We start from the raw sequence: 17,224 nt of genomic DNA, 5'->3' as shown, positions 1-17,224 counted from the left end.
GTATTTGAAGGTCAACCCTAAACTGTGACAATATACTGAAGGTCAACTGTAAACTGTTGACAGTATGTTGAAGGTCAACCTTAAACTGTTGACAGTATGTTGAAGGTCAACCCTAAACTGTTGACAATATGTTGAAGGTCAACCCTCAACTGTTGACAATATGTTGAAGGTCAACCCTTATGTTGAAGGTCAACCCTAAACTGTTGACAATATGTTGAAGGTCAACCCTAAACCGTTGACAATATACTGAAGGTCAACACTAAACTGTCAACAATATGTTAAAGTCAACCATAATATGTTGACAATATGTTAAAGTCAACCCTAAACTTTCAACAATATGTTAAAGTCAACCCTAAACTGTTGACAATATACTGAAGGTCAACTCTAAACTGTCAACAGTATTTGAAGGTCAACCCTAAACTGTCGACAGTATTTAAAGGTCAACCCTAAACTGTCGACAGTATTTGAAGTTCAACCCTAAACTGTTGACAGTATTTTACTGCCATAGAATTCATATACTCGTAAACTGTGAAATTATCTGCCTCCTATTCTTACACGAATCCTCTGGTAGTTTTCTTATATGAATCCACTTGTAGTTATTTTGTAATTTTAATCTGCATTAATTGTGACATTGAGGAGTAGTTTTACAATTTACTTTTTAACCAAAGATGAAATCTGCATTGTAGATCATTTGTAACATTGTAAGTTTTATGACTTACTATCACTAATGCTACCTACATAGTAGTATATATATATTTACAGTTTATTTTATTTTTTTGTAATTAATCATAATCTTTCATTAAATTCAATGTTAACATCCATTTTAGTTTATTTGCATATCTAAAGCGATTCACATTGCACCTACCGGGGTAAACGTAATTTATCAAGAAAATAAAAAAAGTTGAAGAATTTGATATTCGTTCACAGGTAAATTTTGAACCACTTCTAATCTGACCTTCCTTAGTATATACTGTGTTCTACAGGGTGTCAGATCAGACTGGATTCCATAAGTGATAAGTTTTTAGAATGATATCTAGCAAACTGCTGATGAATTTTAATCAAATTTATAGTGTTTGGAATATCTTGATACATTGACATCAAAAATTTCATACAAAATTTCGGATTAAATCTGTCAAGTATGTTTAGAATTGTAGGGTCTGCTTTATAAGTGGAAAATCTATGTCAATGTTTTTTTTTTTTTTTTAAGGAGCGGGAGAAAGGGGTTTGATAAAATTGAACTTCTGAGAGATTGGGGTGAAAATGATGCTAGTTTAGGGTATACCTTATCAAATGGCCCGGAGATGCACTCGCTATATATTGAGAAAGTGAAAAGTGAAACTCAGACAATATAGGGAAGGAAGGATGCATGCATTGGCTATGATAACCAGAATTTAGTACCAGGTAATATGTATATCTTGCCACTAGCCAGATATGGTTCAAGAGGACTAGATTAAATAGAGGATAAATAAAAGCAGAATTTTATTACAAAGCAGTCGCTTTTAAAAAAAACATTCAGCACATTTGAACTATTTTTGTAGCGGGTATATTTGTATATTTAATGTGTGTGATATATATATATATATAATGTATAGTGTATTGCTAATATAGAAACTTGTCAATGCCAAACAGCACAAACTGATACCCCTTTTATATTTATTTTGATAGTAAATATTTGATTTAAAAAATAATTCAACAAAATCATTGACCTATTAATTACAGATAGCAAAACTTTGTAATCTGACCTGAGTATTCCAACATGTATTTTCTTCACTGGTATTAAATGGTTTGTGTTCCAAGTTGATACCTGTGCAGAAAACAGGTTTTACTCTACAGTATTAGTGATTGCTAACCTGCTGTATTTATAGATAGCTTTTAGGAATTGTAATGCACTCTATGAAAATAACACATATATTTTTCTCAAAGTGTTTCTGTTCGAAAAATAATTCATACGCAATTATTTACCATTATGTTAAGTTTTGTAAGTAACATAAATATACATGACTGTGTAGCTTTAAATTTTTCAAATATCAAAACATTGCTCTGTGCAAACTTGGATCAATTTAATTTCATACTGTAATGCTGCACCAAATATTTTATTATCTGCCCACAAACATATCTGTTTATTTATTGTTTGGCTACATAGTATACTTTTCTAGGCTGATTGATGTCTCAAGGTACTCACAACTGAGGTACACAATCCTCTGGCTGACACAGTCCAGGTACTCCTGTCTGGGTGACACAGTTCAGGTATTCCTGTCTGGGTAACACAGTCCAGGTACTCCTGTCTTGGTAACACAGTCCAGGTACTCCTGTCTGGGTGACACAGTCCAGGTACTCCTGTCTGGGTAACACAGTCCAGGTACTCCTGTCTGGGTAACACAGTCCAGGTACTCCTGTCTGGGTGACACAGTCCAGGTACTCCTGTCTGGGTGACACAGTCCAGGTACTTCTGTCTGGGTGTCACTGTTCAGGTACTCCTGTCTGGGTGACACAGTCCAGGTACTCCTGTCTGGGTGTCACAGTCCAGGTACTCCTGTCTGGGTAACACAGTCCAGGTACTCTAGTCTGGGTGACACAGTCCAGGTACTCCTGTCTGGGTAACACAGTCCAGGTACTCCTGTCTGGGTGACACAGTCCAGGTACTCCTGTCTGGGTGACACAGTCCAGGTACTCCTGTCTGGGTAACACAGTCCAGGTACTCCTGTCTGGGTAACACAGTCCAGGTACTCTAGTCTGGGTGTCACGGTCCAGGTACTCCTGTCTGGGTAACACAGTCAGGTACTCCTGTCTGGGTGACACGGTCCAGGTACTCCTGTCTGGGTAACACAGTCCAGGAACTCCTGTCTGGGTGACACAGTCCAGGTACTCCTGTCTAGGTGACACAGTCCAGGTACTACTGTCTGGGTAACACAGTCCAGGTACTCCTGTCTAGGTGACACAGTCCAGGTACTCCTGTCTAGGTGACACAGTCCAGGTACTACTGTCTGGGTAACACAGTCCAGGTACTCCTGTCTGGGTGACACAGTCCAGGTACTCCTGTCTGGGTGTCACAGTCCAGGTACTCCTGTCTGGGTGACACAGTCCAGGTACTCCTGTCTGGGTGACACAGTCCAGGTACTTCTGTCTGGGTGTCACAGTCCAGGTACTCCTGTCTGGGTGACACAGTCCAGGTACTCCTGTCTGGGTGACACAGTACAGGTACTCCTGTCTGGGTAACACAGTCCAGGTACTCCTGTCTGGGTACCACGGTCCAGGTACTCCTGTCTGGGTGACACAGTCCAGGTACTCCTGTCTGGGTGACACAGTCCAGGTACTCCTGTCTGGGTGTCACAGTCCAGGTACTCCTGTCTGGGTACCATGGTCCAGGTACTCCTGTCTGGGTGACACAGTCCAGGTACTCCTGTCTGGGTAACACAGTCCAGGTACTCCTGTCTGGGTAACACAGTCAGGTACTCCTGTCTGGGTGACACGGTCCAGGTACTCCTGTCTGGGTAACACAGTCCAGGTACTCCTGTCTGGGTGACACAGTCCAGGTACTCCTGTCTGGGTAACACAGTCCAGGTACTCCTGTCTGGGTGACACAGTCCAGGTACTCCTGTCTGGGTGACACAGTCCAGGTACTCCTGTCTGGGTGACACAGTCCAGGTTCTTCTGTCTGGGTGTCACTGTTCAGGTACTCCTGTCTGGGTGACACAGTCCAGGTACTCCTGTCTGGGTAACACAGTCCAGGTACTCCTGTCTGGGTAACACAGTCCAGGTACTCCTGTCTGGGTAACACAGTCCAGGTACTCCTGTCTGGGTGACACAGTCCAGGTACTCCTGTCTGGGTGTCACAGTCCAGGTACTCTAGTCTGGGTGACACAGTCCAGGTACTCCTGTCTGGGTGACACAGTACAGGTACTCCTGTCTGGGTAACACAGTCCAGGTACTCCTGTCTGGGTGTCACAGTCCAGGTACTCCTGTCTGGGTAACACAGTCCAGGTACTCCTGTCTGGGTACCACGGTCCAGGTACTCCTGTCTGGGTGACACAGTCCAGGTACTCCTGTCTGGGTGTCACAGTCCAGGTACTCCTGTCTGGGTACCATGGTCCAGGTACTCCTGTCTGGGTAACACAGTCCAGGTACTCCTGTCTGGGTGACACAGTCCAGGTACTCCTGTCTGGGTGACACAGTCCAGATACTCCAGTCTGGGTACCAAGGTCTAGGTACTCCTGTCTGGGTGTCACAGTCCAGGTACTCCTGTCTGGGTACAACGGTCCAGGTACTCCTGTCTGGGTGACACAGTCCAGGTACTCCTGTCTGGGTGACACAGTCCAGGTACTCCTGTCTGGGTGTCACTGTCCAGGTACTCCTGTCTGGGTGACACAGTCCAGGTACTCCTGTCTGGGTAACACAGTCCAGGTACTCCTGTCTGGGTGACACAGTCCAGGTACTCCTGTCTGGGTGTCACAGTCCAGGTACTCCTGTCTGGGTAACACAGTCCAGGTACTCCTGTCTGGGTAACACAGTCCAGGTACTCCTGTCTGGGTGACACAGTCCAGGTACTCCTGTCTGGGTGACACAGTCCAGGTACTCCTGTCTGGGTAACACAGTCCATGTACTCCTGTCTGGGTACCATGGTCCAGGTACTCCTGTCTGGGTGTCACAGTCCAGGTACTCCTGTCTGGGTACCATGGTCCAGGTACTCCTGTCTGGGTAACACAGTCTAGGTACTCCTGTCTGGGTGTCACAGTCCAGGTACTCCTGTCTGGGTAACACAGTCCAGGTACTCCTGTCTGGGTAACACAGTCCAGGTACTCCTGTCTGGGTGACACAGTCCAGGTACTCCTGTCTGGGTGACACAGTCCAGGTACTCCTGTCTGGGTAACACAGTCCAGGTACTCCTGTCTGGGTACCATGGTCCAGGTACTCCTGTCTGGGTGTCACAGTCCAGGTACTCCTGTCTGGGTACCATGGTCCAGGTACTCCTGTCTGGGTACCATGGTCCAGGTACTCCTGTCTGGGTAACACAGTCTAGGTACTCCTGTCTGGGTATCACAGTCCAGGTACTCCTGTCTGGGTGTCACAGTCCAGGTACTCCTGTCTGGGTAACACAGTCCAGGTACTCCTGTCTGGGTAACACAGTCCAGGTACTCCTGTCTGGGTAACACAGTCCAGGTACTCCTGTCTGGGTGTCACAGTCCAGGTACTCCTGTCTGGGTGACACAGTCCAGGTACTCCTGTCTGGGTGACACAGTCCAGGTACTCCTGTCTGGGTGACACAGTCCAGGTACTCCTGTCTGGGTAACACAGTCCAGGTACACAGGATTAAGGTATGTACGTCTCTAGACATTGCAGTCCAGATTTACTGATGACCAAAACAGGCATCAGTCTGTCAAAATGTCTGGTGTAGGGGCCAGAGAAAACTTTGGCTTTACGATTGATGTTTTTAATGCCACATTCAGAAATAACTATGATAATCCTGGAACTGTGTTTCATAAGAAATTGTATTGAAGTAAAAAAAAAATTTAATATTTCATTCCAACTTATTTATTTTTTATTTGATCAGTAAATTAATAGAAATTATTTTTATTTGACTTTAAATGTGTAATTTCTAGTCAAAGTAGTCACAGATTATTTACATACCCTGGTACATTGAATTGTGTAATATTATGTTGTCTTTTTTGTTTTGTTTTTTATCATATTGATTTTTTTTTTTCAGTGATCTCAAATAAATTACACAGTCATTAAAGTATTTAATTTACCCACAGGTACTTAATATGACATTGTATTAATAAGATAATGGTTTTCCTATTTTACAATGGTAATATTTACCAGAACTGTATAGTGACACCTTTTAAACTGCTGCAGAATTTGAGAATACAATTCTGTGGTCAAAAGTATATTTCAAAGCATTGATTCACAGTGTTTGAAAAGTCACAAACAGAAACAGTTCTACAAGCTTATGATAGGTTTAATATGTTACTTGAAGAAAGCTTTTTGCTGTACAAAAAAAAGTACACAATTTGGTGAATTGTTTAGATCCCATGTTATGATACAAGAAACATTTTTGAAGGGTTACAATATTTGTTTGCTGGCTGTATTTATCGCCTTTTAACAGCCAAAACATTTTGAGGGGGAGAGGGGTCTCATTGTAGTACATAGTTGGTAACAAGATATTAATTGATACATTTTTACTGTTGTCTGATGGGGCATGGATCACAATTTAGGTACAAACATCATGAATTGTTGTAGATTATGGATGTTTTATGCATTTTATATATATTTTTTTTTTTTTTTTTTTTATAGATTACATTTTAGATTTATTGTGAACGGCAGTACCTTGGGCATTTCTATATACCATTTATACAAAACTGTAATATTTTTTTTTTATTTTTTATGTTAGTACTGATGGTTACTCACATGAAATATATAAGAAAGAAAAGATGGGAGGACTCCAGCAGGAACCACAGAAGAATTGATTTTTTCACACAGTACCATATAACAGTCTACATCATCAAACCCACCATGTATACAGTACAATTTCTTGAATTCTGGAGTCCTCCCATGGGGTGTATACTGTATGTTACCTGTGATAGCCCTAAATCTATAACGAGATGACTCTTCTGTATTAGTATAGCTATCTTTTTCTTTATTTGATATGAATATGAGGTATGATATAACATTCATGAAATTTTTAACTTCATGGTTGCAAAATTATAAGTTTTTATTAAATGTGTACAAGTGTTCGCATTTCTTTTTCTTTTATAATATATGAAATACAGGTATTTCAAAATATTTGTCTCAATTAGTTTTACAATTTCACAGAAATATATGTATTCAAGAATATTGAAACAAAATGATTTAATTATTTTCCTACTTTGCTTTGATCAACAAAGAGAATTGTTTTGTTTTGTATGTTTGTTAAGAATATTTTGGATGAAAATGTATTGATACAAATATAATAATTATCTGATGTGTGTTTATGTATTTTTTACATATCAAGAGATATGTAAATTTCTCTGCTTGGAACTTGCCAAACTTGTATAGCTGGATAAAGGGAGGTAACTGTAAGGGTGAAAGAGAGATAAAAGTCGTGTCAAACTTGTACATCAGCGGGTAAAAATGGGAATCAGTTCAGGCTATAGAAGGGAGGCAAGTGAGAGGGAGGGTGATGATTAACTGTCAAAGCTTTGCCAAGCTTGTATATCAGCAATGCAAACGGGAAGCTGTAAAACTGATAAAAGGGAGACAATTGAGAGGGAGGAAGGGATATAACTAGCAAAGCCTTGTTAAACATGTTCAATAGCAATACAAATGAGAAGCTGTAAAGCTGGTAGCAGGGAGGCAACTGAGATAAAAGGGAGGCAACTGAGATAAAAGGGAGGCAACTGAGATAGAAGGGAGGCAACTGAGATAGAAGGGAGGCAACTGAGATAGCAGGGAGGCAACTGAGATAGAAGGGAGGCAACTGAGATAGCAGGGAGGCAACTGAGATAGCAGGGAGGCAACTGAGATAAAAGGGAGGCAACTGAGATAGCAGGGAGGCAACTGAGATAAAAGGGAGGCAACTGAGATAAAAGGGAGGCAACTGAGATAGAAGGGAGGCAATCGAGAGTGAGAAAGGGTGATTATTCACTGTCAAAGCCTTGCCGTTCAGCAACAGGTACAAATCTGAAGTTGTATTGTTGAATAGAATGAAGGCAACTGTAAGGATGAAAGGGAATAAACTGTAAATGTCTGAACGCCATACCAAATTTGTATATCAACAGATACAAATGGGAATCTGTGTAGCTGATGGAAGGGAGATAACTAATGCTATAAAAGCAGGGTTAGATAGAATAAAGATCATTTAAAGTACCTAGCTATACAAACATTGATGAAAGCACTATAGGGATCAGATTTTGTACTTTTCATTCCTTCAATTAACTGATTCCATCAATTTAAAGTAGGACCACATGGCTGGATAATTTTGAATAGTAACGATAGTATTAGCATACGTTAGTGCATATATATTACTGTTCTTTAGATACTTATATTAAGTTGTCTTGTTACTGTACATGAAACTGTAAAAATAGCTAATAATATTAAGTTGTCTCATTACTGTACATGAAACTGAAGTTAGCTTTCAAAACATGGTAGCCAGATTCATTAGATATAATTTGTGGACAATTTTGTAACTTAATTTAATACCAATAATTGTGATTCAAAATTTATGTTACATTTCTATCTGATGAAATAAAATCCGATTAAATTTAACTGAAATATTTGTTGTTGATCAAAGTGTGTCTGGGTAGAAGCCTATTGGTGCAATGATGTTGTGTTTATCTTATTTTCATCATCAACATTTCTTTAAAGCCTTTGTCTTTGATGCAAACATATAATGGGAAGGCTTGTGAAGTTCTGTGATTTGACTATTGTGTTAAAAAAGTCTCTCCTATTGAAGTTCTGTTTAATCTGAAGCCTTCTTGGACAGGACTGTTATTCGAAATTGTACTTGATCACCTATCAAGTTCAAAGGGGTCAAATGGAGGAAAATCTACCCTACAATGTACATTAGAATGTATCTAAGTTTGTACGACATATTGATGGGTTTATCTTGTTCATCTCCTACACAGCATCTACAAGTTGGCTGGACAACTTTAAATATCTATTGAAAAGAATGCTTCAAAGAACTTTATAATTTTTGAAAATACTTTTTGAAAATGCTGGACTTTGTCTTTACATTAATTGAAATAAAAACAATCTTCAGTCATCTTTCCATTTTGACCGATTTTTTAATTGTCTTGTGATGACAAAAGATGTTATGGTGACATCAACCTCCACACTCGAGTTAAGAAGTTGTGTTTTGCTTAGTTTCTCAGAAAGTATAAGTTCTGCTAAAAAGTATGGGTAAACAGCTTAGACCAGGACAAACATAGATAATTGAATTATTGAATTACTCCGCAGAATTCTAAATTCTCATAAAGGCATGGAGAAAACACATTAAAATAAAAACAAAATCACAGATTAGTAACACCCATAGTTTATTGATTTTATCAGACCATATTATCTGTCTAAAATCTGTATCATAAAAAGGCTTAATATGAAAATGAAAACAAAAATATAATACAATATACATGATGAAAACTTTGAGCAACTAGGGGAGATAACTCCTCTGTGAGTTATTACTTATATAAATATCACAGTTTGAATAATACACATATCAAATGATATCAATACAAGAATGTGAAAGACTTGAAATAGAAAATGACAAAGCATAGGCCTGTACATTGAAGTCACAAGGGGAGAAATCTTTTAAAAGTGAATTTATTTATTTGCATCTAATTCACAAAACATTCAGCAGCTACTATATAGTATAGCATCACACATTTATTTCTTTTTGACCATATCTCTTGTGATACCTATCAAAAATAAGTATACAGGGTATTGATAAAGCAATACATGTCCCCTACCAACCCTACAAAATAGTAACAAGTGACCTTGACCCTAAAACACTGAAACTTTAACTTATTTGAGATATAACGGTCCTTTATTGTGTGAAAATTCATCAAATTCCATAAGGAATGAAGCCACTCTAGCGCTGACAATCTTTGGGGCACTGTACATACCAGGGAACGTACAAGACATACTTTGTCCCCCCCCCCCCTCCTATATTTATCTAATAAACAAATTACTGATAAAATATCTAAAACAATTTTTTTTAAATACGACATTGATAGTAAAATGTTGAAGATAGTTTACAAGTATGCATCTTCCATTATGAAAAAAATAAATACAATTGTTTAAGAATTTAAAATAGAGGTCAAACAAATGATCATTCAAAATGTTAATTCATTTGAACTGAAAAGATGAAAATTGAGTACTGATTTTGCACCTTTTGCACAAAATTTAAAGTCATTACCTTAACTTATGAAACAATGAAGAAACACATTGATGTAAAACGGAGAATAAAATATTTAAATAAGCAAAAAATTCATGAATGTATTTACAGGTAAGATATCAAATCAAAACATATCTGATCATCTTGGTAAAAACAGGCAAGCTTGGATACAAACGCATCTCAAAGACAAAACTTAAATATGTTGAGAGAAGCTCAAAAATGGGAAATCATTTTGATGTCAGTATCAACCAGAATGTTTTAAAGAAAGACAGTATTTGGTGAACAGCTAGGATCCATCATGCAAATAAAAATTGTGGAATTGCAGAAAAATACTGAAGGATAACGGATATCACAACATCAATTGTTCCATAAAACCTATAGTAAATTACTATTTTAATACTGTAATTGATAAAAGGACAAATATTTTTAATTAACAACACAATTATGGACAGTAAATACAGTATTTTCATTGTAATCTTTGTACAATGTATCAGTATATGATATGAATTACCAAATACCATCATATTTCACAAAACCATATATCATCCAGCAGTCTTTCTATAGAATATATTTATACTAACTTTTCTTCATTCCGATTCTGTTGATCAAACCTGTTAGATTATGGTATATCTTGAAACTTATTTACATTTTATGGTTTTGAATTTTAACCAAAATCCAGAAAAAATTTGACAGAAATAGATGTCCGACTTTAGTCAAAAGCTAGCTTGATTTGCTCTGGCTCTGACACCAGACATGGTGTTAAGGCCAGGATAACTCGGGGCTAGTCAAAAGCTAAATATAATAAGATTTCAATTTGATGTCCAGCTGACTTTTCAGGATAATATTTACAATCGCTTGATTGCTTTGAATAAAGAGCTTTGTCCAGTACTGTACAAAAAAAATGTGTTACTTTTGCACATGTACTTGTACCTGATCATGAATATACAGTAATACTAATTTGTTAATTTGTTTCCCATTTTTTACAATTGACACATTAAAACCGCACACTATGAATAAAACAACAATTTCTTCACCATAATACTGCATTGGTATAGAGCTATACTTCCATGTTATAACAATGAAAGTATAATATATGTTTTATATATATAAAAAACCCGACTAAATAGTCAACTCAATTAAATAATGATTATATAATACAGGAGCTATTGCACGTGCAAATGATAAAATGTTTTTCAAATTTTGTATATATATAGTAACACAATCACCACAAACCCAGTGCATATTACATATACAACATAAATTTTAATACTTGTAAATATATTATACTGTGCATTCGTCTTCATCAACAATACTGTTTGGTGTATGTAAATATTTAGAGTTATCTCCTCTTAGTCCAATTAGTTATTTAAAGAAAAATATATAATAAAAAAACACTAGCTAGTAGGTTATAATTTATACTAGGATTGGTAACTTATTTCAAATCCTGAAGACTCTAAGACAACTTTCAATTAGATAAAACTTTTTCGAGTTTTGAATATGACTTGTAACACAATGTGATTCTTATTTCTAATATTCAAGATTTTTTTTAGAATTTATAAAAGTTTTTCTCAATGATTAAACTCAATAAAACAAAATGACAAAACATGGATTACTTACAGAGTTCACTCCCCTTGGAACAGATTTTATATATTTTTTTATACATTACAAAATGTACATAATGAAAATGAATGACCTCACTCATGATAAAATCATGGAATAAATGTGATTTGACTAAAGGATTGACATCAATGTGCCACTTGCAACTTATCTGGAGCCATGATCTGGTAATAAGCCCATACCTGGTAATAATGGTAATAATTAGCCCGTATCTTGTAGTAAGCCCATACCTGGTAATAAGCCCATGTCTTGTAATAAGCCCATACCTGGTAATAATGGTAATAAGCCAATACCTGGTAATAAATCCATGTCTGGTAATAAGCCCACTCATGTCTATTGCAGTCAATCTTTTATTTGAAAACACTTACAAATTTTATATCATTTTCCGTCAATAAAGCCAATCCATCATTTGAGTGAAAGTTTATTTTTAGATCCTGGACTAATTACAGGATAAATGTGGTGTATATATATATATATCGTTCAATCAACCATGTATTATACACAGTAAGCTAAAATCTATTGTCAACAATGATGTTTAACTATTTTAGCTGGCAGTACATTAATTGATCCATACTTATATAGATGACGAAAACGACAAACAATCTTCAATAGAAAAAAATAATTTACTAAAATAATAACAACTTTAAGTGCCCTTTAATAATGAAATGTTTCAGTTGAAAGTTTTGAATTCAGAACTTTGTAAAAACATATCAAGAACACAAAAAAAACTAAATTTAGAAAACAAGCCATGTTCAGATTATTTTAAGATTACTTTGCCTAGCTAGTTACCTGGACGGATTCGAGTTTTTTTATAATATGACAAAAAGTGATTTTTTAATTACATTATGCAGCGTTTTTCGGCCTAACTTTTCTAGGTATTGGGACACAGAGCTCCTCTATCCTTGGAGTGGCATGGACCCGTCGTGCTGCTACACTCACTCTATAAGGGTCATAATCGTCCTTGATCATAGTTCTGCTGCGGGGCCGTGAGAGTTGTTGTAAGCGAATATTCGCAGTTGCTTTTAAAGCACCATCAGGAACGTTCCACTGAACTGGTTTCTCATCACGGAAAAATTTGTGATATGCTTTAGACTCTGCGAGTTGTTCCAGCCGTACTGATGCTATGGCCTTTTTGGAATTATCCGAAACCGGAAACGTTTGTCCCCACTCAGATTCTTTGTACTCTTGGACTTGTTTCCGTGCCAACGGTTGTGACAGCTGTTGGAGACGTGTTGATGGCTCTGCACTCTGAGCACCCCTAGAAACCATCATGTATGCAGTCCTGTCGAAACAGTACTGGTTGTCGAGAGTTTTAGGCTGACCAAGCTGTTCCAGTCTTACTGAGCAATCCGCATTCATTGCTGTTCTACGGACAGGCCATATTGGACCAGGTCTGCACATGTGAAAAAAAAAAATTTAACATATCATCATTACATTTATTACATAAAACACAGCCTATTACTACATCATTTTTATTCTGTTAACTTAAAGATAAATCTAAACTGACTAATATTTTTTTTTTCTTTAATCTTTTTTTTAGTTAGCCTAACCAAAGCTTTTCACCTGTTTTTGTCCTACAATATTTGTTTTACTTCTTAATCATGTGACAGTTTAAAGCTAAGTAAAATCCACATAAACATAGTACTGTTATATTCGAATTGGATAAATAAATTTGAGACCTTAATGTAAGCATGACCTTAATGTAGGTATGACCTTGATGTAGGAATGAACCAGATGTAGGTATGACCTTGATGTAGGTATGACCTTGATTTTGGCTTGGCCTTGATGTAGGTATGACCTTGATGTATGTAATTTCTTGATTTTGGCTTGGCCTTGATGTAGGTATGACCTTGATGTAGGAATGAACCAGATGTAGGTATGACCTTGATGTAGGTATGACCTTGATGTAGGTATGACCTTGATTTTGGCTTGGCCTTGATGTAGGTATGACCTTGATGTAGGAATGAACCAGATGTAGGTATGACCTTGATGTAGGTATGACCTTGATTTTGGCTTGGCCTTGATGTAGGTATGACCCCAACAATTATGTTTGACAAGTATAACCTTGAAGGATATATGAATTGGTTGTAACATGACCTTGTTATGACCCCAATACATGCAGGTATAGGTATATTTGACATTGTACAATTGTACATTCATATATTATATGATTATATATGCATGACCTTGATATATGAATTGACCTTGACCTTGTACATATGAAGATGTTTTCCTGACCTTATTGTACAATGGACCTTGATATACAGTACATGTATAGCTGCTATCATAAACTAAACATCACAAACTTTAATCAATATTATAAGTCACATGACCTTGAGTATAGCCACAGGTATGAATTTGTTGCATTCAAGGTCATATGTCAAACTTTTGCATACCTTATATTTAAATACTTTGTTCCATAAAACAGATCAGGGTACAATCAAATATAGACAATAGGGTAATCCAATATAGACAATGAGGAAAATTCAATATGTACAATGGGAACAATTCATTAAAAACAATGGAGACAATTCATTAAAAACAATCAGGACATTTCATTATAGACAATGGGGACAATTCATGAAAGGCAATGGGGACAATCCATTATAGACAATGAGGACAGTCCATTATAGACAATGGGGACAATCCAATATAGACAATGGGGACAGTCCATTATAGACAATAGGGACAATTCATTAAAGGCAATGGGGACAATCCATTATAGACAATGAGGGCAATCCCTTATAGACAATGGGGACAATCCATTATAGACAATGGGGACAATTCACTAAAGACAATGGGGACAATCCATTATAGACAATGAGGGCAATCCCTTATAGACAATGGGGACAATCCATCATAGACAATGGGGACAATCCAATATAGACAATGGGGACAGTCCATTATAGGCAATGAGGACAATCCATTATAGACAATGGGGACAATCCATTATAGACAATGAGGACAATCCAATATAGACAATGGGGACAGTCCATTATAGGCAATGGGGACAATCCATTATAGACAATGAGGAAAATCCATTAAAGACAATGAGGACATTTCATTATAGACAATGGGGACAATCCATTATAGACAATGAGGACAATCCATTATAGACAATGAGGACAATCCATTAAAGACAATGGGGACAATCCATTATAGACAATGAGGGCAATCTCTTATAGACAATGAGGACAATCCATTATAGACAATGGGGACAATCCAATAAAGACAATGGGGACAGTCCATTATAGGCAATGAGGACAATCCATTATAGACAATGGGGACAATCCATTATAGACAATGAGGACAATCCAATATAGACAATGGGGACAGTCCATTATAGGCAATGGGGACAATCCATTATAGACAATGAGGAAAATCCATTAAAGACAATGAGGACATTTCATTATAGACAATGGGGACAATCCATTATAGACAATGGGGACAATCCATTATAGACAATGAGGACAATCCATTAAAGACAATGGGGACAATCCATTATAGACAATGAGGGCAATCCCTTATAGACAATGAGGACAATCCATTATAGACAATGGGGACAATCCAATATAGACAATGGGGACAGTCCATTATAGGCAATGAGGACAATCCATTATAGACAATGGGGACAATTCATTATAGACAATGTGGAAAATCCATTATAGACAATGGGGACAATCCATTATAGACAATGGGGACAATCCATTATAAACAATGGGGACAATCCAATATAGACAATGGGGACAGTCCATTATAGGCAATGAGGACAATCCATTATAGACAATGGGGACAATCCATTATAGACAATGAGGACAATCCATTATAGACAATGGGGACAATCCATTATAGACATTGGGGACAGTCCATTATAGGCAATGGGAAAATTCCATTATAGGCAATGGGGACAGTCCATTATACACAATGGGGACAGTCTATTATACACAATGGGAAAATTTCATTATAGACAATGAGGACAATTTATTAAAGACAATGGGGACAGTCCATTATAGACAATGAGGACAATTCATTATAGACAATGGGGACTCTTTTTTTCTACTCAAGCTTTGATCCATAATCTTAAGACCATTGTTTGGCACACTTCTGCTTTACGAACACAAGGAAATATATTCTAGTTTAAGTATCAGTTTATATATAAAAGATTTCAGTTCTAAAGCCAAACTCACAAAGAAACACACATTAGAGTTGTAGACCCAACACATGTTAAAGTGTCATATACTGAGTAAGAGCACTCCCTTATATACAAGTTTTAGTGGTAATTATATATATATATATAAGTATAGTATATTTTTAGATGACAGGGATTCTTTCTCATTCTTTTGTCAATCTTCAACACAATTATTTTTTCTATTAATGTTCGGCCCATAAACAATTAATTTACAATCTGAACCAATTTATTGTCACTTTATTAAATTCCTGTAATTGAGATTTTCTGAGTGGAATTATTATGATAATAAATGAAAAAAATAAATCTTCATAATTTTTTTTATAGTTATTGACACATTATTATAAGTTTTCAAAAAATATCAGAAATTTGATAAACACTTGCCCTTTTTTGTTTGGTAGAAAAGAATCTGTGGTATGATATACAATTTGTTTAATTTTCAGCCATGGTCATATCTTTATAAATAAAGAATAATTTAAGATTCTGTTCTTTCTGGTACGACATTACACACAATTAAAGTAAATTGATGAATTAGGTTATTGTTTAATGTCATGATTCAAGTGCAATTTAATCACTTGAAATTATTATCAAACCAAATCTCAAAATAAAGCATCAGTTGTTTAGATAACTGAGTAAATTCCTAGAATCATGAAAATTAGAATTTGATATTAGATTTTAATAATTCCTTGATTATATACAAAAGGGGGATAACTCTATCACAATATCCAAGTTTGAATTGTAAGTTGATCATTTTTTGCTCCTTTTTTTTCTGTACAAATTCTTCCATTTGTCTTTGTGAGATTAATACCAAGGGCATACAGAAAGAAAATAAAACTATATTACATGTACATGTAGATGATTTTAGTCATATATTTGAATTATGAAAATGATATCTTATGGGACCTTTACACTATAAGCTGTAAGTAAATCAATTGTTATTGACATCTTCTACTACTATTATTAATACTACTAAGTCAATGTCATGCATGTTTTTCCCTTATTTTTTCTTTCTTTCATTGTTTGTTTACCTGTTACCACCAGGAAGAATAATTGGTAAGCTGAAAATGATTAACATGATATGATTACATAACTATTTTATTGATTTAGTTCAGGGTAAAATCACAATCACACATACCTGAACATTTGACAATTATATAATTGTCCTGGGCAAAAGTGATTAAAGATTTTGTTTTAATATGAATATTCACATGACTACTGATGAGCCAAAAAGGCACAAAGCAAATATAAAGAACTAAATGAACTATAAATTTGAGCACAATGGCTTCAAAATAATCCAGGTTAATATAAAATCTCTACATTGTTCACTGATTGATTCTGTTCATAATAACCTGTAAACTTTGTCATGACCAGTGAAAACAGGCTTCAGAAAATGATTTTTTGAAAGTTAAAAAAAAAAATTATAATTAAGATGTTATCTCATTGAAAATTCTTTTTATATTGCCATACAATACACCAAAGCTATCAATGAAACTGCAGTTTTCATAATATGAATTGATTAAATGAACATTTTATAAAATTTTCACACGAGCCTCCTAATG

At 36.1% G+C, this 17,224-nt stretch overlaps 1 protein-coding gene and 1 long non-coding RNA gene across 4 annotated transcripts in view; one reads left to right on the top strand and one right to left on the bottom strand.

Annotated features, from left to right (window-relative positions):
* The first annotated feature begins 3,855 nt into the window (after nucleotides 1-3,855).
* Nucleotides 3,856-8,238, top strand: LOC117316628. 2 transcript variants are annotated; one of them, XR_004529958.1, is made up of 2 exons: nucleotides 3,856-3,869; nucleotides 4,262-8,238. It is a non-coding gene; the product is annotated as an uncharacterized LOC117316628 (long non-coding RNA). The 2 variants fall into 2 exon arrangements; XR_004529959.1 differs by lacking the exon at nucleotides 3,856-3,869 and adding an exon at nucleotides 3,938-3,953.
* Nucleotides 8,239-8,988: 750 nt separating this feature from the next.
* The window catches only part of LOC117316534 (testicular haploid expressed gene protein-like), a 28,162-nt gene continuing 19,926 nt past the window's right edge, over nucleotides 8,989-17,224 (bottom strand). For both annotated transcript variants that reach the window (XM_033871169.1, XM_033871170.1), the window contains one exon: nucleotides 8,989-12,872. In XM_033871169.1, coding sequence (XP_033727060.1) covers nucleotides 12,323-12,872 — 550 coding nt within the window. In that variant the 3' untranslated portion in view covers nucleotides 8,989-12,322. The remainder of the gene's footprint in view (nucleotides 12,873-17,224) is intronic.

Source organism: Pecten maximus, chromosome 18 (assembly GCF_902652985.1).
Source record: "Pecten maximus chromosome 18, xPecMax1.1, whole genome shotgun sequence".
NCBI lineage: Eukaryota > Metazoa > Mollusca > Bivalvia > Pectinida > Pectinidae > Pecten > Pecten maximus.
Note: the sequence above shows the minus strand (reverse complement) of the source record. Positions and strands in the feature narration are given on the sequence as shown.